At 39.4% G+C, this 21928-nt stretch overlaps 1 protein-coding gene across 1 annotated transcript in view; it reads left to right on the top strand.

The window, feature by feature from the left end:
• Window positions 1-21928, top strand: part of CAPN8 (calpain 8) — a 134124-nt gene that overhangs the window by 62292 nt on the left and 49904 nt on the right. Inside the window, exons 3-10 of the mRNA XM_001367739.4 lie at window positions 5264-5382; window positions 5698-5831; window positions 6957-7125; window positions 9096-9179; window positions 11018-11103; window positions 14976-15050; window positions 16424-16584; window positions 20625-20800. Coding sequence (XP_001367776.2) covers window positions 5264-5382; window positions 5698-5831; window positions 6957-7125; window positions 9096-9179; window positions 11018-11103; window positions 14976-15050; window positions 16424-16584; window positions 20625-20800 — 1004 coding nt within the window. The remainder of the gene's footprint in view (window positions 1-5263; window positions 5383-5697; window positions 5832-6956; window positions 7126-9095; window positions 9180-11017; window positions 11104-14975; window positions 15051-16423; window positions 16585-20624; window positions 20801-21928) is intronic.

The raw sequence follows: 21928 nt of genomic DNA, 5'->3' as shown, positions 1-21928 counted from the left end.
AGAGACTACCACTACTAACCCTCTCATTCTACAAATGAGGAAAGTGGGGGCTGTGGAAGTTAAGAGATTTTGTTAAGGACACAGATAGTGAGGGGTAGAGCCAGGATTTGAACCCAAGCCCTTTTATCCCACTCAGCACTCCAATATCACTCTGACAACTAAGCTTTCTCTCCTGGCTGTTGGAAATATATTTCCATGAATCCATTAATTGATAGATAATAATTTGTTAAGCACATACTCTGTGTCAGGCACTGTGCTGGTTGCTGGGGATACAAAGATAAAAACAAGACAATTTTTGACCTTAAGGAGGTTACGTTCTATCACAGGAAACAATATATATGTATAGAATTAGTTACAAAATAAATATAAAGAAAATCCAAGGCCAGGTGCCAGTGGGGAATTGAAATAAAAAAGGGAGGAGGAAAGATAGCTGGCACTAATAATACTAATAGCTAGAGGCAGCTAAATGGCTGAGTAGATAGAAATTCAGGCTTAGAGATGAGAGGTCCTAGGTTCAAATGTTGCCACAGACACTTCTTAGCTGTGTGACCCCTGGCAAGGTACTTAACTCTAATTACCTAGCCCTTACTGCTCTTCTACCTTGGAACCAATACTTAGTATTAATTCTAAGTTCTAAGATAAGGGTTTAAAAATAACATCTAAAATGTATTTAGTACTTTAAGATTTGCAAAGCACATTACAAATACTATATCATTTGTTCCCCCACAACAATATTGCTAGGCAGGTGCTATTATTATACTCATTTTCTAGATATGGAAACTGTGGCTTACCTGAGCTCATCCATCTAGTAAGTTTCTGAGTATGATTTGAACTGGGGCTCCCTGACTACAGATCTATATATAACTCTATCTGCTGTTTCACATAGCTGCCTCACAACATAAGGAGAACTTTGGTGGGAAAAAAATAAGACAAAGTCTTATGGAATAGCCATCTTTTTTTCTTAGGCAATCTGAATTTTGGGGTAAGGAAAGTTCTTATTCCTAGCTCTTACAATCTCGTTTCCTTAAAAACTCAGCTTCAGTTCCATCTTTTACACAATGGTCTTCTTAACCCAGTCAGCTGAGAGACCCAGCCTTCCTACTTTAAATTACTTTGTACTGGGGCAGCTAGGTGACTCAGGGGACTGAGAGCCAATCTAGGGATGGGAGATCAAATCTAGCCTCAGATGCTTCTTAGCTGTGTGACTTTGGGCAAGTGGCTTTAACCCCCATTGCCTAGCTCTTACCACTTTTCTGCTTTGGAATAAATTCATAGTATTGATTCTAATATGGAAGGCAAAGTTAAAAAAAACCTTCACATTTATATATTTTGTTTATAATTAAATGCACATGTCACCACCCAAGCTCATAGAATCTAAGCTCCTTGAGGGCAGGCACAATTTTATTTTTGCCTTTGTATCTCCACTACTTAGGACAGGGCCTACCTAGTTCATAGGTGCTTAATAAACTAATTAGCAAGTATTTGTTAATTGTTCATGTTCCAGGCTTTGTTTTTAGTGCTAAAGACACATATATAAAGAGTAATTGAATCCTTCCTCACAATGAACTTATGTTAAATGAGAAAGACAATAAACATATAGAGAAACACAAAGAAATAATGAGTAATTACCTATAATAAGGGAGAATACTCTAGTATTGGGGGAAGAACCAGGAAAGAGTTCATGTAGATAGTGGGGTTCTAGTTGCATCTTCTTTAAAAAACCCTTACCTTCCATCTTAGAATCAATACTGTGTATTTTGTGTAAGATTCTGTGTAAGACACAGCCAAGAAGTGTCTGAAACCAGATTTGAAACTAGGACCTTCCATCTCTAGGTCTTGGTCTCAATCCACTGAGCTACCCAGTTGCCCCCGTCTAGTTGCATCTTGAAAAAAGAGAGTTTCTATGAAATGAGGAGGGAATTCATACCAGGAATGGGGGATGCCCAGTAAAGGCAAAGAGAAAGAGATAAGCAATGGATTATCATGTATGATTAATAAATGCTTATTGATTGCTTGAATGATTGATTAAAACCCAATTAACCAACTAAAATGCCATCATGATGTGCATATCCCTGAGATATCATACCCATTTCTGGAGAAAATGTAGCAGAGCTGGAGGAAGCCCATAAGAAGGAAACAATAAACATGAAGGAATTTCCAAAGAAGGAAAAACAAAAGATGAAGGTCGAGAGGGCCATGATTGACGTCTGAAGAGTCATAAAATGTATGAAGTGTGTGAAAAATCTTGTTCATCAAATTCTCGAATCCTAGAACAAGAGGGCATCCCCTTGAAGATTGAAAGCAGTCATTTTAACACAAATAAAATATAGAACAGGCATACTCTCTGCTGAACATCTTTACTAAGCTGAAAGCACAATCACTATCAGCTGAAACAGCATTTAATTAGTTCCCAAAACATAAAGTTATCATTATCAGTGTTATTAATGGGCAACCAGATGAACATGAATAGTGGAGCTTGGTTATGATGTTTTAATGACATTATTGCAAAACAATGTTGGTTAGGTCAGCAGATATTCCTTGCTTATAGAAGTTATAGTGGATTGCAAGTATTAAGAGACAGGGATAACTTCGGGATGAGCCTTTGTGCTTCATTGAGAGCCACAGAATGTCAAAAGGCTTGGAGGAAGGTCCTTGGCACAATGGATGGACCCTCTGTGGAGGATTTGAGGGAGGATGCAGACAAGAGTGGCACAGGGTAAGAAGGTATGATTGGCTGGAGAGAGATTCATTATATCACATTTCCATTCAAATACAGCTAGGTTCCAATTAGTAATAATAATGAATTCTGTGAAGTGATCTCATTATTTGAATTCACCCTGCATATTTCCATTGGGCTGGAACCAATTACCATATTTTATGTACTTATGACTTCAAATAGGAAAAATTCGAATACAGGGGATTCATTATTTGCCCTAATTAGGACCTAGCTGTATTAAAGAAGGAAGGTTAGGGAATTTGATAAGAAATTAATCAGGTTAAAAATATAAATAGATTCAAGAAAGTTTTATAATAGCCTATGCATGATAGATTTATCCATCCAGTCATTCAGCCAGCCACCTAGCAATCAATAAACATCTATTAGGTGCCTACTGTATTAGGTGTTGAGGATACAAAGAAAAAGTGAAACAGTCCCTGAACTCAAGAGGGTTACAGTCCAAGTAGGAGACATATGTTCACGGATTTGTAGAAAAAGAGATGTTAAGGGAAGCAAGACATTTTGGTGATGCATGTCTAATGTGAAGCTAACACCTAAAAAGGCAATTGTGCTTTCCCATAAAACATTCCTTTTAGCACAGTGAATAGAGAGCCAGGCCTGGAGTCAGGAGGACCTGGGTTTAAATCTGGCCTTAGACAATTCTCAGCTGTGTGATATTGGGTCAGTCACTAAACCTAATTGTTTAACCTTTGATACTCTTGTGTCTTGGAATTAATAGTAAGATAGAAAGAAAGAGTTTTAAAAAATATATTCCTTTGTGTCACTGAGAAAGAGAACATAGGTGTCCCAAATATTTTTGCCTCCCATTAACAACTACTTAATATGAACTACTTTGCATATATACTTGTATTCACTTTGCATTCATGCTCTTTTTATATGTATATCTATATCTGTCTGTTTATATCATCTATCTATCTATCTATCTATCTATCTATCTATCTATCTATCTATCTATCTATCTATCTATCTGCTTATCTATCTGTCTACCTGTCTATCGATCTCTTTCCTTGTTTCCTCTACCATTAGAATATAAATTCTTTGTGAGTGGGAATTATTATTTTTTTCTTTGTAGTGCCTGATACAGAGTAGGTGTTTGATAAATGTTGTTGGTTTATTGATTGAAAGGACCACTGGTTTGTACCAGGATGATATATTTTGTAAGCTTTAATGGGTTTCTAAATGATTTTGATGTCATTCAAAGATGATGACAACATATGATGTCACAGAAAATACAATATGATAGGACTCTGTAACTGTGGGCTTGATTTATGCAGCCTCTCTGAGCCCAACTCTCTTCATTTTTAAAATGGAGGGTTGGAATATATAGTCTCTGAAGTAATTTCCACTTTGAACAAACTATGATTCTGACCCTGCTCTCTGCCTCGTTTTCTTCATAAGGAATGTTTTGAGAAATTTAGAATGTTATATAAAGGAAAATAATTTACAACAGGCTGTATAAGCCAGTTATTTGTTACCCGTAGTCATGGGGAGGGGGGAGAAGGAAGGATAATAGATAACCACTCGTTACAAGTTTAGGTATTCTTCTGAGAGTGTGTCTCTCTATTTTGGCTAGACTGGAAGTCAGTGGCCACTTCCACTGCTTATAGGCATAGAAATTTTGACTTGCTCCATTTTTGACATGGGTCAGTTTTCCTTCTTAGGCAGTTTAGTGGCCCCCACTCCCATAGGCCACTACATTGGTGCTGTACTCTGCTGGTCATGTTCTCTATTAGCATCAACATTTTTTTCATCTCATTTGAATTGTTCCCTTTTAAAGGCTATATAATCAACTAGCTTGTGTTTTGCATGTGTGTTCTGGGAACACAGAGTGATGTTTTATGTTCAGAGGGAAGCAGTTTTACTACATATTTCCAAATTCTCCAAATTAAAAAAAAATACATAAAAAACCGCCCAATTGATGTTAGTCCCATTGTAGCTTAGAATTCCTGAGCTCAAGTGATCCACCAACCACAGTCTCCTGTAGTGGCAGAGATGAGAGAATTTGTGCCACTATGTCTGATTATTATAACAATTTTTTGGTGGTACCCAGACTTATAAGTGTGAAAAAGTCAATCTTAGAGGAGAATAGTGGATTTTTTGTTTTCTTTGACTTGAAAGATAATTAATATCTAAGATATTTTCTAAATTCCATTCTCAACAATTGTTTCCACATTGATATCCTCCAGAATTTTTATCAGAGTTGCTGAGGAGTCCAATAGTCTTAAGAGTCTCATCTGTTTTCTCTCTATTTATCCTATGTTCAAGGTATAGTGGGAAGTAGTGGGAGGATTGGAAGACACCCAAGGTCCTTGGATGATCCATACACAATTAGTAGCTGAGCAAAAGCTTTCAAGAATCCAGAACTCATGTATAGGATTTTGGAGTAGAATGAAAAGGGAGAATCTGCACCATCAAAGTGTGATTTGTAACCTGCTCTAGTTTTAAACAAGAAGGGTGTGGCAGCATCTCCAGGGGAACTCTAAAAGCCTAGTTTAACCAATGTATGTGTCCTATGATACTGCGCAGGTGATTGCTGGCTCCTGGCAGCCATTGCTTCCCTGACCTTGAATGAAGAGCTCCTTTACCGGGTGGTCCCCAAAGATCAGAGCTTCCAGAAGAACTATGCAGGAATCTTTCATTTTCAGGTACTATTTATGCTTTGTTTATTGCTCTTAACACCATTCTCCTCACTATTAATTTGATGTCATCAGTGGCAAAGTCCATTCATTCATTTATTCACTTAAAAAATATTCAAAGCAATGGAGGAGCTCTGAAATTGAGACAGAGTCCCTTAACCTGCAATCTGTTTGGGAAGTGGGTAATGTATATAAAATAACTACAATATTCCTACTCTGAATTCTTTGGAAATGATGTTTTCTTGGATGATATAAATCATTCTGTTCCATCAACCTCCCTTTTCACCCTCTATGACAAGACTCTGGACTTCTTAAATCCTCTAGTTCTGGCAGTATGGAGAATGGGTGGATGTTGTCATCGATGACAGGCTCCCCACCAGAAATGGGAATTTGCTATTCCTTCACTCAGAAGAAGGCAGAGAGTTCTGGAGTGCCCTGATGGAGAAAGCCTATGCCAAGTAAGTGAGGGAAGTTTGGGATTAAGGGGACCTGAGGATGCCTACCATACTTCTATACTGAAGTTCTACACAGATCCATATTTAAGTATTGTCTTTGCTTTGCTCTCTAGTATTTGGAACTTCCTTGAGTTAGAGAATAAGTTTTATAGGATCATGGCTACTGTAGAGTTGGAAAAGATCTCAGAGGCCACAGAACCCAATGTCTTCATTTTAAAGATGAGGAAACTGAGGCTCAGAGAGTTTAAGTGATTTGCTCATAGTCACATTGCTACCATCAGAGATGGGATTTGAATTTAGACTTTCCTGACTCCAAGAACAAATACACTATCTACTATGCCATGCTGTTTCTCATAATCTAAATTAGCCATATACTTGTCTTGTGAGCTAAAATCTAAATTCTGCCACTTGATGACTATGTGATCTCAGGCAAATCAGTTAACCTCTATTTTTCTTAGCTTCCTCTTCCTTTAATGGGATTAACCAAGCTGATGTAGAGCTAATAAACTCCAATTTAGGCACTTTGGTCATTATAAAACAGTAGAAGAAAAATAAATAATAATAAGTATCCTTGGCTCCTTGACTTAGCTGATGAAGCTTCTCCTCTTTGCTCAGCAACTCTTCTACCAACTCTAGCAGGTTAGCAATTTTTCTTGTTTAAACCAAGAGTTGTGTCCATCAGCTGGGGCTCACCTGTCTCAGTTATAGTTCCTGTGGTTCCTGCATCAAGCAATTCCTTACTTTCCTTCCCAAAACAAATTTTAGGTTTGGCTTCAATGTGGATTCCAGTTTGGCCACAAGATAGAATTGATTAAAGTGGCCACTGGTTCCTTGAAATGTGCTCACAGCATTAATGTGAAATCAGACAAGTTTCATTACTGGGAAATTGCTGACCTACCTATGGGATCAATGACCTGAGTTGGATTTCTAGGAAGGCAAAGCCAAGTTTTCTTAAGTGGTTTTTCCCAAGTCTATCACCTCCACAAAATACCATTACCCATACATCCTCTGAAAGGGATTCTCTAATTGTGATCCTCTAATTATAGCAGATTCTATTTGGATAGTAGCTAATGTCTAAAGATTGGAAGCAGTGGACATTATTTTTTACTTTTCTTTCTTTTCTTGCAGGCTTAATGGGTCTTATGAAGCTCTCACTGGAGGGTCCACAGTGGAGGGATTTGAAGATTTCACTGGAGGAATCTCAGAGTTTTATGATTTGAAGAAGCCTCCATCCAATCTGTATCAAATCATCAGGAAGGCTTTGCGTTCTGGATCACTGCTTGGCTGCTCCATCGATGTGAGCTAGGGATGTTTCCCTTCAATCCCTTTGACTGGAGAAGCATGGGTTGGAGCCAAGGGAAGGTTTTGGGCTATGGCTGGTAGGCAGCACAATCTCTGCCATAATGGACAGACCCTAATGTCATTAGAGTTTATTATTGGTACTCAGATTTGTTCCTAGAAAGATCTTATTCTGGTCTAAGACCTTTGTAAGTGGATGGGGACAGAAAAGGTCATTCTCATCAGAGTATCAGGGACTGTTGTTTGCTTTTTTGTTTTTAATACTTGAATCATAGTGGTTTGTACTTTATAGATTGATTATGATACCTTAGTCCTATCTCTAGCAAGGCTACTCACTTGCTGAGTGACATTAGGGGATTCACTTCTCTTCCTCCATGCATGATATGGGATACAGTATGGTTGGATTTGGGTGCAAAGGACCTGGGTTCAATTCCTAGGCTTTATCACTTACTCTCTCGATAGCCTTGAGTAAATTACTTTGTGTCTTTCATCCTGTTTCTTCTACTGTAAAATGAGGGGTCTGAAATCCCTTTCAACTCTAAACCCATGATCTTCTGAGGAGATTCAATATATGATGGTGGTAGTTTTGAGACCCCTGATTCAAAAGATTTCCAGGGAAGTATATCTTAAACTGGAGATCATGATCTCCTCCATGAGGGGAACTGATGAAGAACTAAATGAGGGTCATAGAAGGGAGATCTAGAATATTGTTAGTACTATCTACCATTTTTCTTAGCCGTTATACACTCCTTCCTTGTTCCTTCTTTCCCCCATACAATCTTTCTCTTATCACTTCCAAGCTTCCACCTAGTCAAGTGGATCTGAGATGAATTGGAGTTCTCAAATAGTATGGCTCATACTATTTTCATAGTATGGATTCCTTGTATTAACATATCTTGTATCCGGCAGACATGTTTCCTCTCTCCTTTCACAAAGGATCCTTCTTCTTTATGCCCTCTCTTTAAAACCTATTATCCCTTCATAAAAAAAACATTTACATGCATAAAACATAGACACATGCATTCTTGCATCAGGTAACAACCTACTTATTTCTGAAGTGGACAAAATAAAAACAAAATATTCTCCTTTTCCCAAAGCATGATAACTCTAACAAGCTGTGTATGCCTCTCTTTTTCTCTCTCCGTATATGTCTCTGTGTTTATCTATCTATCCATCCATCTATCTATCTATCTATCTATCTATCTATCTATCTATCTATCTATCTATCTATCTGTCTGTCTGTCTGTCTGTCTGTCTGTCTGTCTGTCTGTCTGTCTAGCTATCTCGGCTTACCTTTGTTTCCTCAGCTATAAAATGGGGATAATAATGACCTACTGGGCGTTTTGAGGATGAAATGAGATATCTGTAAATCACTTGACAGTGCCTAATGCAGAGTAGGTACCATAGAAATGCTTATTCCTTTCTCTTTCCTCTATCGATCATGTACTATAAATACATGCATTTTTTGGATGAAAGGGTGTTAGGTTTCAATGAAGGGGTATAGAGAGGAAGGATCCTTTGGGAAAGGACAGAGGAAACATGTTGGTGCGATCTAAGGTATGTGATTCCAAGGGATCCATACTATGAAAATAATATGATCCATGCTATTTGAGGACTCCAGTTTGCATTGAATATGACGCAAGGTAATTAGTGCTCCTCTGCCTGTTAGAGGGTCATTCTCCCAAGAAGAAATGACCTCCTAGTTCCATAGTGGCATTTATGAGACTGGTATGTCATGTTTGGGTCATGGCAGGCCCCAGGAACTTTACTTGGCTGAGCAGGCTTAATTGGTGAAGGGTGCGTTGATGACAGCTCTATTAAGTCCGAGGCTTATTACAGTATTTTCATGACCTCATCCTGTTGTTGAGCTCCATACCCTACCTCTGTACCATGTATCATTAGAAGAAGTTGTAGGACAGGCCCCAGTAATCCCTCTGCTAGCCTGACTGTGCTCTTTTCTCAACCTAGATCACCAATGCATCAGAATCACAGGAAATCACCAGCCTGAAGCTGGTGAAGGGGCATGCTTATTCTGTCACTGGAGTTGAAGAGGTAAATCCGGGCATCACCTGCTGTTCTTCCAGCAGGATCCTGGGTGTGATTATTAATAGAAGAAATGAAATTTAAGAATCCCATGGGGCAACAAAGTGGCTGGAATCGGGAGGTCCTGGGTTCAGTTCTGGCCTCAGACACTTCCTAGCTGGGTGACCCTGGGCAAGTCACTTAAACCCCACTGCCTAGCCCTTACTGCTCTTCTTCCTTAGAACGAATATACGGTATTGATTTTAAGGTGGAAGGTAAGGTTTTAAAAAACAAAAAAGAATGCCTCAAAGGATTAAGCAGCATCAATTCATGCTGTTTGCACATGCAAGGAAAATAGTGATAGTAGGATGAAATATTTTTATTTCAAAGTAAAAATATGATATATTTTTATGGCAATGGATAGTCCTGGTCTTTTTACTGTTAAGTGTGCTGTTTTTTAAAGGTTAAATGAGGCCTTTTGAGTTGAACCTAGTCTATCATTTGAGTTGAGTTTATCACTGGGAGTTTGGGAACAGCAAGGCAATCACTGCCAAGGTCATAGAACATCGTTTTTGCAAAGAAATATTAACTAACGTGGCCATTTGCCGCAGTGTTATTCTTATTCCAATTCTTTTGACTGACTCCTGCTCTTTATGTAATATACAGAATACAGCCAGCACCCAGACATTGCTGGAGTTAGTTAGGAATTCTAACAAGGTCAATGACTGACTGGGGTTCTGTGAATTTTGGAATATTGATAAATGAATCCTTGCAGCTAGGTGACACAGTCTATAGAGTACTGGGTCTGATGTCAGGGAGATCTGAGTTCAAATCTAGTCTCAGATACTTACTATCTATGTGACCTTGGACAAGTCACTTAACCATTGTATACCTCAGTTTCCCCAATTGTAAAATGGGGATCATAGTAGTACCTACCTCACAGGGTTATGGTAAAGATGAGATAATATCTGTAAAGTGCTTAGCATAGTGCCTGGCATGTAGTAGGTGTTTAATAAATGTTTGTTCCCTTCCTCTTCCCCTCCTGCCCCATACATTTCCTAAAGCATTTATCAGACAACAGTTTACAAAGCTACAATGGGGCAACTCAGTGGATAGAAACCCAGGTGTAGTGTCAAGATGTCTTAGACTCATATCTAGCCTTACACAGCTTCCTAGCTGTGTGACCCTGGGTAAGTCACTTGACCCCAATTATCTAGCCCTTACTGTTCTGTCTTGGAAGCAATACTTCATATCATTTTTTAAGACAGAAGGTAAGGGTTTAAGAAACAACAAAAAAAGAAGCTACAACTCTTCACCTCAACATTTTGGACTCTGAATTCTGGCTCTAAATAACGATTTCAGAATTATTTATTTTATGCTCAATAAAGCACCCGCCTTTTCCCCTGAACTAAGCAAATTCATTTCCCACTTCTGTATTTTTGTATGGGCTATCTTCCTGAATGCCTGGAATGCCCCTCCTCATATTTATTTCTCTGAGTCCTTCAAGGCTCAGCACAAGGGCCATCAACCCTTAAGGAAAATCTTTCCTTAGTCCCCTAATTGTTGATACTCTCACTTATCTGAAATTATTGTGTATTTATTTACCTTTTTAAATGTTGCACATACCCTGTTATTCTACATACTTTCCTAAGGGAGGGACTATTTTTTTTCAGTGTTGTCTCTGTGTCTCCTGTGCCAGGTTCAAAGGAGGTCCTTAATAAATGCTTGTTGAATTGAATTGAACATTTTTTAAAGTATAATTTTTTTCCCAAGAGAAGAATTCTAGTGTCAACCTAATGTAGCTGTGAATGTGGGGCACCAGGGGTGAATCGAAGTGCTTAATTCTTCCTTTTTGGTGGCATTTGCAGGTTAATTATCGTGGCTGTCTTGAAAAGCTAATTCGTCTAAGGAATCCGTGGGGTGGGACAGAGTGGACAGGAGCATGGAGTGACAGGTAGGTCCCCTTTAGAGAGAGCCAACTTCCTCTCCTTATATTCCTATATTATTGAGCATCTCATAAATATATAATATAGTAATTGATTGCATTAGCTCTTAGAATTGATATTAAAACATATAATATAGCAAAATCTAAGATTGCTTGCTGTCTCAGGGAAGGGGGGAAGAAGGAAGAGAGGGTGGAAAGGAGAGCATTTGGCTCAAATTTTTCAAAAGAGGTTAAATTGTTTTACATATAAATAAGGAAAAAGAGCATGTTTTATTATTAATTAAAAAAACCATACCTTCTGTCTTAGAATTTATAATAAATATCGGTTCCAAGGCAGAAGAGGAAAGGCCAGACAATTGGGGTTAAGTGACTTGCCCAAGACCAGACAATTAAGGTTAAGTGACTTGCCCAGGGTCACACACCTAGGATGTGTCTGAGGTCAGACATGAACTTAGGACTCATATCTCCAGGCCTGACCGAGTCACCTAGCTGCTCCTAAAAAATAAAATATTAAAAAAAAAACCAATATAAGTGAAAAATGGTTGGTCATATGAAATTTAGAAGCTCTCCCAGCTCACCAAGTCTGCTTAGAGAGCGGAGTCCAGGCTAGAAAAACTAAGCTGTCATGTTTAGGGCTGGATTTCCACTTCTTTCATTTCAAATACAGACAGGTCAGTTGAATTACTCCTGGCTCTAAGGGGCTCTCTCAGAAGCTTTCATGTTCTCTGCCTAGAACACAGAGTGGTCCAAAGGTCAAATCAATCATTTCTTCTCTGATCCTTTCAACTGGTCAGTATGACAAAGGCCAAAGCCACGAGGACCAATTGGAAATGGCACTTGGAGAATGAGATTTGATCTTGGGAGTCAACTGGTCACAACAGGCAGCGATCGATGGGCCTGGAGCTCACTCCATTAGCTCATTACCACTGACACATATTGATCTTTCATGGCAGAAGCCATTAATGACCAAAGAGGCTCTTCTCTGGCAGGCCTCTCTGATGGTAGAAATGGTAGGCGAGTCAGTCAGAGAGGGACGCTTGAGGGCAGCTCCAAGGTGTTGATGCATTAGAAACCAGTGTCATGCTTGTAAGGCTGAAGAGTTCTGAATAATGGAACAAGCTCCATTTTAGTCAGCAAGGTAGCCGGTGCCCAGCGAGCATCCCCTAGACTCTGATCGACAAAATGACCAGTCGTGACTCCGGAGGACGAAGCGTGCCCCACTTCCTGACAGGGAAGTGATGGACTCAATGCGCTGAATAAGAATCATTTTTGGACATTGCCAATGTGGAAATTTGTTTTGCCTGACAATATTCAGGATTGGGGTTTGTTTTTCAGGAGTGTAGGAGTAGGAGAGAGAGAAAAATAAATGCCTTATAATCACAAAAAAATAATTTTAATTTACACAAGAGATCAGAGTGGAGCAAGGCTGACCAACTTGACCTAGGGCAGAAGCCAGTATTCACTGGTACCTCTGACCAAGGATCCCTCCTGTACCGCCCTGCCTTGCCTCTCCCTCAGATGCTGCTGCATAAAAAACTCCATTGCTTGTTGATTAGACCATCCTCCCATAGTTCTATGAAACTATATCAATTTAAGCCTTTCAAAAGGCTTCAATGATTGTAATCATAGCTTCAGTATAATTTGCAATGTAAATATTTTTTGTCTGCTTCAAGGTAGCATGAAAAAATGTAAAGGGCATGTGAGAAATGGAGAGATCAAGAGATCTCGATCTGAATCCTATCTCAAGCATTTACTAAATGTGGCAAGTCACTTAACCGTTATAAACCTCAGTTTCCCCATTTGTAAAAGGGACATGATAATACTTATACTACTTGCTTTAAAGGGTTTTTATGAGCAGAGCCCTTAGAGAACCTGAAGGTGCTTACATAAATGTGAGTTATTATTATTATTAAAGCTTTGAAAAGTCTGCTACACCCCAACCTAGGGTCATGGGGTTACTCCCTCTGCATTAGAGGGTGTCTGTTAAATTTAGACACTTAAAGTTTAGCAAATCTCAGAGCTGTTGGCAAGCTTGACAATATTTTGAATTGCTAATTATCCAAAGTGTAACAGAGCTAAATATAATTCTTACAAACAAGACTTAATTTAAACATTTTTTTTTTGGTAAAAAACTTTCCCCCCAAAGTTGTTAGCAGACATTGAAATGAACTGATTTATTTTTTCCTTTCTCCCATTGACTTTGTCCATTCATAGATGTAGTCTCTAAAAGACAATGCAATTCAACAAGAATTTGCTGTGTGCAAATCACCATGCTGGGTGATGAGAATATAGAAAGCTTAACTAAAATACAGCCTTTGCTCTCAAGTAATTTATAATCCAGATTGGAGGAGGGGGAAGACACACAGAAATATCCATAGATACCATAACATACATACTCTAATACATATAAGGCAGCTAAGTGACGCAGAGGATAGAGTGATGGGTATATAGCCAGAAAGATCCATGTTCAAATCCAACAGACACTTACTATGTGTCCCTTGGCAAGTTGCTTAATTCTGTTTGCCTCAGTTTCCTCACCTATAAAATGAGCCAGAGAGGAAATGGAAATCTACTCTAGCATCTTTGCTAAGAAAATCCCAGATGGGGTCATGAAGAATCAGGCATGACTGAAATGATTGAACAACAACAAATAATACATGTATACCCTGATAATATTATATACAATAATACTTAAGTATAATGGTGAGTAGATAGATAAGAAAAAAGGAAGAGTAGGCAAAGCAAGAAGATTGAATGATCCACAAATTGATCAATTATCCATTGAATATTAGAGCTGTCTGTTTAAGGAATGCAAAATGCCAAACTCTGACCTCACATAAATATTAATGTCATGAAAAACTTCTTACCAATAAGAGCTGTCCAAAAGTGTACTGAGTTACCTAGAAGAATGATAGGTTCCCCCTCCTTGAGTTCCTTCAGAAAGTGGCTGGGTAGGGGAGCTGGATGGTTCCATGGGTAGAATACCAGGTTTGGAGATGGAAGGTCCTGGGATTGAATCTGGCCTCAGACACTTCTTAGCTGTGCAACCCTGGGTAAGTTACTTAACCCTAACTGCTTAGCCCTTACCACTCTTGTGCTATGGTATTGATTCCAAGACAGAAGATAAGGGTTAAAAAAAAAGGAAGTGACTGGGTGACCATTTATTGGGTATATTATAGCAGGGAATACCTTTCAGGTATGGGTTGGACTAGATGGCTTCCGAGATCTCTTCCAGCTCTTGAATTCTGTAATTCTGCAACACTGTCTAACATCCTTTTCACTGATAAGAAAAAAAATCAAACAAAAATAGTACAATGGAAAAAATTTCTGGATTTGGAGCTAGACTATGTGGGTTTGAATCTGGGCCTTGCCATTTACTATTTATACCTTTGGGTAAGTCCCTTAGTTTTGAAGGCTTTAGTTTCCTCTTTAAGCAGGAAGATAAATCAGCTGCTCCGACTTTATCTCACCTCTCTGGCCTTTGTTGATTCTTAGATGGAGACCCTAACAAGTAAAGCAAATCAACAATAGACAACAATTGTAAAATAGGGGTCCGGGACTAGCTGATTCCTGAAGTTCCTTAACTTAGAGGCATTAAAGCACATTACATAGGAGATTTCATATCTTATTTTCTCTTAATTTATTCTTTCATCCTTCTTCATAAAATATACCCTGAAAGACTCATTTCTGAATGAACTCAAGGTTCTCCATGTTTGAGCTGGTTCTTTGTGGTAGCAGTCTGCTTGCAGTGGGAAAGGTTGGGTTTATGTGGCTCTTGATCATTGCAGGGTCAGTGTTTAGTGAATGCCCCCAAGAGACCTGCTATAAACATAGATTTCATTGCTATGGAGTCTAATGGAAGACTTGTGCTTTATTTTCAGTGCCCCAGAATGGAATTACATAGATCCCAGGCAGAAGAAAGAATTGGACAAGAAAGCTGAAGATGGAGAGTTTTGGTGAGAAGTTTTCCCTTGTTCTTTGGATGGACCATTCCTTGGGCCATAGGTTTCCTTGACCTAATTTTGTGGTGAAGCAAACGGAAGGAAATCCGGAAGGAATCTGATGCTCCTAAGAGTTGTTTCCTTATATAAATCAGTAATAATACAGTGAAGACCCTTGTTTTCCTTCCCTCTTTTGCACAAATCTGATTATTCCCCTGCTATAATTTGACACATCAAAACCAAGAGATCTAAGTCCTTGGTTAGCCACCAGCCCTCTAGGCTACCTTGGGGCAAATAAATGATGAAACATCATTTTCCTTAACTGCAAAATGTAACAATTTCATCACAAATTACTGTTGCATTCAGTATACCTCATGGATTCCAAGGGCAAGTCCTTAAAAACTTAGTGTACTGGGGCAGGTAGGTGGCTGGGTGAATAGAGAACTAGCCTAGAGAGAGGAGGATCTGGATTCAAATATGGCCTCAAACACTTCCTAGCTTTGTCACTGTGGACAAGTCCCTTAACCTCAATTGCTCAGCCCTTACCATGTATTCTTTTGCCTTGGAATTGGTACTTAGTATTGATTCCAAGACAAAAGGTAAAGATTAAAAAAAAAACACAACAATTTAGTTTACTGACAAAATGTGAGCAACTTACATCTTCTCTGGTGGGATATAGAATCCAGCCATATTGATCTACTTGCTCCATCTTCCAAATCCTTGCCTTTTCATTCGTGGAATGCTTTCTGTCTTTACCCCTACCTCTTGGAATCCTTGGCTTTTTCTCAGGACTCAGCTAAAGCATCACCTACTATGGGAGGGGGTCCCATCCTGATTACCCAGATGCTAGAGCCTTTCCTGCCTTATATGTTATCTAATATTTCCTTGCCTAAGTACACATTGTCTCTCATGAAGGACGCTGAAGCATCTCCATCCTTGGAAGTCTTAAAAAAAAAGTTACTCAATTCAGGCGTGGTTTGGATGTAATCTATCCCAGAGATCAAGAAAAGGCTAGACTAAATGTTGTCCAGTTTTTCTAGGTGGCCCTTTCTTTGAAAAAGTCAAATACTATACTAACTGGGAAAAGAAGAAAAAAGGAGAAATCATTATGGTTTCTCCACAGTCAAAGAAATTAAAGAGAATTCCTTGTAGTATTGTTAATATTTAGCTTATCAGACAGTGCCACTCTACCTCTTGGGGAAAGCATGGCTTTTAGAGAAAGGCTAGGGTTGTTAGAAACAAATTTTAGGGTCACTGAATTTTAGGATCTTCCTTTTCCACTGTTGGTCATGTAGGTATGGAAAAAAAAAAGACTTAATTCCCTAGGGGATGCATTTGGCTAATTTTCAATCCCAGTTCTGGAAACTTTCTGTTCTTTTTGCCTTTAGGATGTCATTTTCAGATTTCCTGAGGCAATTCTCTAGGCTGGAGATCTGTAATTTGTCTCCTGACTCTTTGACCAGTGAGGAGATCCACAAATGGAACATGACACTGTTCAACGGCCGCTGGATCAGGGGCTCCACAGCTGGGGGCTGCCAGAATTACCCAGGTACAGACCAAAGGGATGATGATTGAGATACACTAGAATGACCAGGCTCAAAGCCCACCATTTGGGTTTGTTCTTCCTGCACTAACGCTTGACTGCCTTTAGATTTCCATTCTTTGAATGGTATGGTTGGTGTTAGACACTGTGGAACGGCATCCCTATGGGGGTAAGGATTTTTTTCATGGTACAGAATGTGTGTGTGTGTGTGTGTGTGTGTGTGTGTGTGTGTGTGTGTGTGTGTGACAATGGTGGTCAGTTGGATACTTTCTGTGACTTGGCCTAAATTCACGACTTTAACGAAACCTTTCTGCCAAACGCCTCTTACTCTTAGCTTCCAAAGCTTCTGCTGCTTCTCCTCATGTTCTGCCTCCACCACTGCTTCCCCTCCCTTCTTCCTCCCTGCTCCACTTTAATTATCTCCTCCTGACCGCTACAGCCAAACCTGCCAATCTGAATGCTAGCCGATAATTACATGGCCATGTCGCCAGGGGTTGGTTCAGCAGATCAAAGTGCTTTACTCACTGCTGGTGTGTCGGGGGAACCTAAGCAGAGCAAATGCCTGCCTTTACAGAGGATGCACAGTAGATGCTGTTTATCACTAGTCACTAACTCTTAATCAGCTCTTTCAGCATACTCCAGAGTCAGGGGTAGAGGCGAGGGAGAATGTGGATCTTGCCTTTGCAGGCTATTCTTTCCGTACTAACCTTAGACAGGTCTTACTAAACACGGGAACTCTGATATGGATGTGAGACTCAAGCTTGTATTTCACAGTTTTTGAAGGAAACTAACATGTATGCAGGCTCCTCCTAGGTTGAACCAGCTGAGGCAACACCTGATGAAGGATTTAAGAAAAATGAGCACCCCTTCACTCTACATCTCTAAAGAGGAACGAAGGAAAACAATCTCTCTTCTCATCAATACAAGTCATGTACTTCCTCTCTTTGATGTTGCCTTGTTGGCCTGATTTAGACTGTAAGCACACTGGGCAGGGATCCTGCTCCCTCTAGGTTCTGGACACGGCATCCTCTACATCCTGGTATTACATGTATCCTAATAAAGTCCAAACTTGACACCATCTTGGGATCTCAGTCCAGGTTTCTCCTGCCCCAGCACTCAACTCCACCCCAGTTTACTGTTTTTATGGCCCATTTCCCTTCTTTAATTCTGTCAAGGAGTAAACAAACAAAAAAGCAGAGATTATAGTGCATTTGGGAGATATTAGAGTGTGATCACCATTAGCAAGCCCCCAGAGGCTCATCAGAAATTTGCATGGATCAATTTGGGCAGCTAAGAACTGTTGTTGGGAGGGAATGTGGTAGCTACATACCACAAATTGCTAGCATACCCCTGCCAACCAGACGTCAGGAACAGATTTCTCTCTCTTGCCAATTGGTAATAATGCAAATACAGAGCTGTTCAGAATATTTTTGTCTCTTCTGGAGCTTACACATGGTTAACTTTAAATCCAGAGATATTCAGGGAAGCAGGAGAGGAAGGAAGGGAGAGAATTTGGAACTCAAAAGTTTAGAAAAGAAATATTAAAAATTGTTATTATATGTAATTGGAAAAATTATGTTAAAATAAACACTTTTTAAAAATCCAGTTATTTGCCTTAAATTATATTTTTGTAACTTCATATTCTTAGAAGGTGAATTTCAATAAACAGTGCTATTATTATCATAGAATCTTGAAATGTCAAAATTTCAGGAGACCTTACAGGTCATCTTCATTCTACATATGAGGGAGCTGAGGCTCAGAAATCAGAACTGATTTCTCCAAAGTCATGTAACTATTAATGGCAGAGCAAAAAAGTAAAAGAGTCTGGAAAACTAGCAGATGCCTTTTGAACATCCCCAGATACCTTGCAAGTTTATTATTATTGTTTTTAAATCCTTACTTTTCTGTCTAGCAGAACTCCAGTCCTGCTATTTTATCCACTGTGCCACCTACTTGCTCCTTGCTGGTCTGTTCAACTAAACTCTTACTAAAGGATAAGAGGAGATTTTCTTGTGCTAAGAAGCATCACTCCTTAAATTGTTGAGGATCCAGGATAAGAATGATAGCCAAAGCTTTTTTAATTCATTCTATCATTCAGATTCTGTTATGGGCTTATGGGTCCTTTGAAAGCTTACCCACCCTTTCTGGGTCTCATTTCTCACATGTAAAATCTCCAGGTACCATTTGACCAGGTAGTTTTCTTCTCTGAAGAGGAACTCCCTTGGAGAATAAGAGGTTTCATGGGGTATATGCTTAATTGCCAGTTTTCCCTCTATGCCATAGAAGACATCACAGTATATGAGGTATATGTTTCATGAGCAAAATGGAAAGCTAAGACAATTGAAACAATGCAATAGGCCAGGTGACCAGAGGTCTAAGCTCTTTGGGGTGACACCCCGTGAATGCCAATCATCCTGGTTTTTATTGGCCAAAAGGGCATTGCCTTTATAGTCCTGTTACACAAAATGCTTCTAATTAGGGAGTTATGTAGGCATCCATTTTCATCTTTCCTGAAACCCCGCCTTTCATCTTGAGAATTCAAAATACTCTGGCGATATTAGACAATTCTTCCTCTTCCCTTGAGTTTGGATCTGTTTTCATAAACCAGGAAACAGAAGCATTCAGAGGTTTAGGATCAAAAGAGAACAAACTTGGGGATGACTGCAACCTCAGAGGTCATCTAGTCCAACCCCTTCTTCTTCTTTTTTTTTTTAAACCCTTACCTTCCATTTTGGAATTGATTCCAAGACAGAAGAGAGGTAAGGGCTAGGCAATGGGGGTCAAGTGACTTGCCCAGGGTCACATAGCTAGGAAGTGTCTGAGGCCAGATTTGAACCCAGGACCTCCTGTCTCTATGCCTAGCTCTCAATCCACTGAGCCACCCAGCTGCACCCCAGTCCCTTCTTTTAATGGCCAGAACTTGAGGTCCACAGATTGGATTTGCCCAAAGTCATATAGGCAGTAAGAACTGAGGTTTTTTGGAGAGAGGATCATTGTGGTTCATTGAAATTCTGCTGTCTTCTCCTTCTCTGTGAGAGGTTTTTCCATTTAAATTCTACTTGTTTTCAGAAACCCAAATTTGATTAGGAATTTTGGAATGGTCTAATTTACAGAAAATGGACAGTTTTATTTTTCTCCTTACTTCTTGGTTCACAATTTCTTCTGTTTGTAATAGAAGCTAGTAAAATATTCTTAAGATTGGCTTTTAGGGTCATAGACTTAGAGTGGAAGGTGACTTCAGAGCTAAGTTAGTCCATATAACCTAACCTTTGCTAATTTTACATATGAGGAAACTGAAGAAGGTTAGGTAATTTTTCTAAGGCTTCACAGGTAACAAGTGTTGGAGGTGAGATTGAAATCCAAGCCCTCTGACGCTAGTGCTGTTATTCGTTCCACTATATCAAGCCAAACAAATTCGATGTAATAAACTTTGGTTACTTTCTCCAGGTGACATGATACTTGGGAATCATATTTCATGGTAATCCTCAAACATCAAGTCAAGTATCCCATAGGATCAGGTGCTTTAGGTATTTTATTTAGTCTGTCCGACTCTACCTTTTCCCATTTAAGTGCAGGAGAAAAGGAGATAGGGATAAGGACTAGAATTGGGATTTTCTTGATATAAAGAACATTCTGGATGAGGAAATACTCCATCCACTATAGGCTGGCATAGTCTTTGCAAGTTATGATCTCAGAGAATTTCCTAGAGCACTGAGAAGTTAAGGGACTTGACCAGGTCACATGTGAATGGTCATAAACAGTGTGTGTCAGAGGTTGGGCTTGAACTCAAGTCTTCCTGATTGCAAGACTGGCTTTCTATCCACTGTGCTAAGCTGCTTCTCACTACATTTGAATGTTATAAATGAACACAAGGAAAAAGAAAATGTGACCCCTTTGTTGAACAAATATGCCCAGGAACATAAATTCTAGGAATTCTTTACCTGAATTATGCTTGTATCACAGAGTTGTCCAAGACATTTTTTGATGTTTCTTTTTTCTTTTCTTTTTTTCCCCTGGGGGCAAATAAACATCAATGTGATGCACAGCTACATACTGGACCAACCCCCAGTTCAAGATCCGATTGGATGAAGCAGATGACCACCATGAAGGGAACCCAAGTGAGCCCTGCTGCACAGTGCTGCTGGGTCTGATGCAGAAAAACAGCAGGAGAAAGAAGAGAATGGGACAAGGGATGCTCAGCATTGGCTATTCCCTTTACCAGGTACTTCACATCTGGGTTCATCCTCTGAGTTGGTACTAGGTATCTTTGGTCCGAATTTGTTGGCTATTAGTGTTATATTTTGTCTCAAGCAGCCTTCCTTACAAACTCTCCCATGTTCCCTAGGAACCTCCCTGGGCATTCTGAAATGCTTCATGTTCTAGGTACTGGAGTTTTTATTCTCTGTTGCATGGGAGCAGGCAAAATGATACCAGAGAGCAAAGAATTAATAGGACTGTGCCTTTTTTCTTCTTCCCTTTATCAGAACTGGAATATGTTTAGCTGGAAAGCCTAGTCTCAGGTGGGGTTTAGTTCCTTGTGTGGTAGGTTTTGCCTTATGGCTGACTCTTCTTATGATCTATCTATGGAAAGGACTTGTACAAAAGAATATTGAGGAACCAGTTTTGTTGCACATGCCAGAAATGGAAAGCCACTGTAATCATAGAATTTACAGTTTTCATGCATTAGCTTCTAGCATTGTAAGTAATTTTGATCCAGCTCTGAATTGTTTACCTTTGGAAATCCTGGTTTCCTTTTGTTATTATAGTGGATGGGAGCAGCTTCAGAGTCAGGATGACTTGGGCTCATGTCCTGCCTTTGTCATATACTAGCTCTGTGACCCTGGGCAAGGCTCACCTTCTTGGTGCCCCAGGACTACAAGTTGCAGAGTAGTTCTGCATTGATTTAGGAAGTTTCTTCTAGAATGTAAAGGTGAAACAGTGGATGGAACAGCAGGTCTAAATCAGGAAGACTTCAGTTTGAATCTGGCCTTAGGCACTAGCTGTGTGACCCTGAGCAAGTCACTTAACCCCGTTTATCTCAGTTTCCTTATATGTAAAATCAGCTGGAGAAGGAAATGGCAAATAATTCCAATATCTTTGCCAAGAAAACCCTAATAGGGTCACAAAGAGTTGGACATAATTAAAATAACAGAACAACAACTAATTTCATTATCTAACTGTCACTTACACCAACATGCATGCATATACTCTAAATGAGGAGAAGGAAATAGCAAACCATGCCAATATCATTGCAAAGAAGACTCTCAATGGCATAAGTAGGAGTTGGACATAACTAAAATGACCAAAAAAACCCCTGCAAAAAATGCAAATGAAACCTCAGGTCTACACC

The sequence above is a fragment of the Monodelphis domestica genome, chromosome 2 (genome assembly GCF_027887165.1).
Source record: "Monodelphis domestica isolate mMonDom1 chromosome 2, mMonDom1.pri, whole genome shotgun sequence".
Lineage (NCBI taxonomy): Eukaryota > Metazoa > Chordata > Mammalia > Didelphimorphia > Didelphidae > Monodelphis > Monodelphis domestica.
Note: the sequence above shows the minus strand (reverse complement) of the source record. Positions and strands in the feature narration are given on the sequence as shown.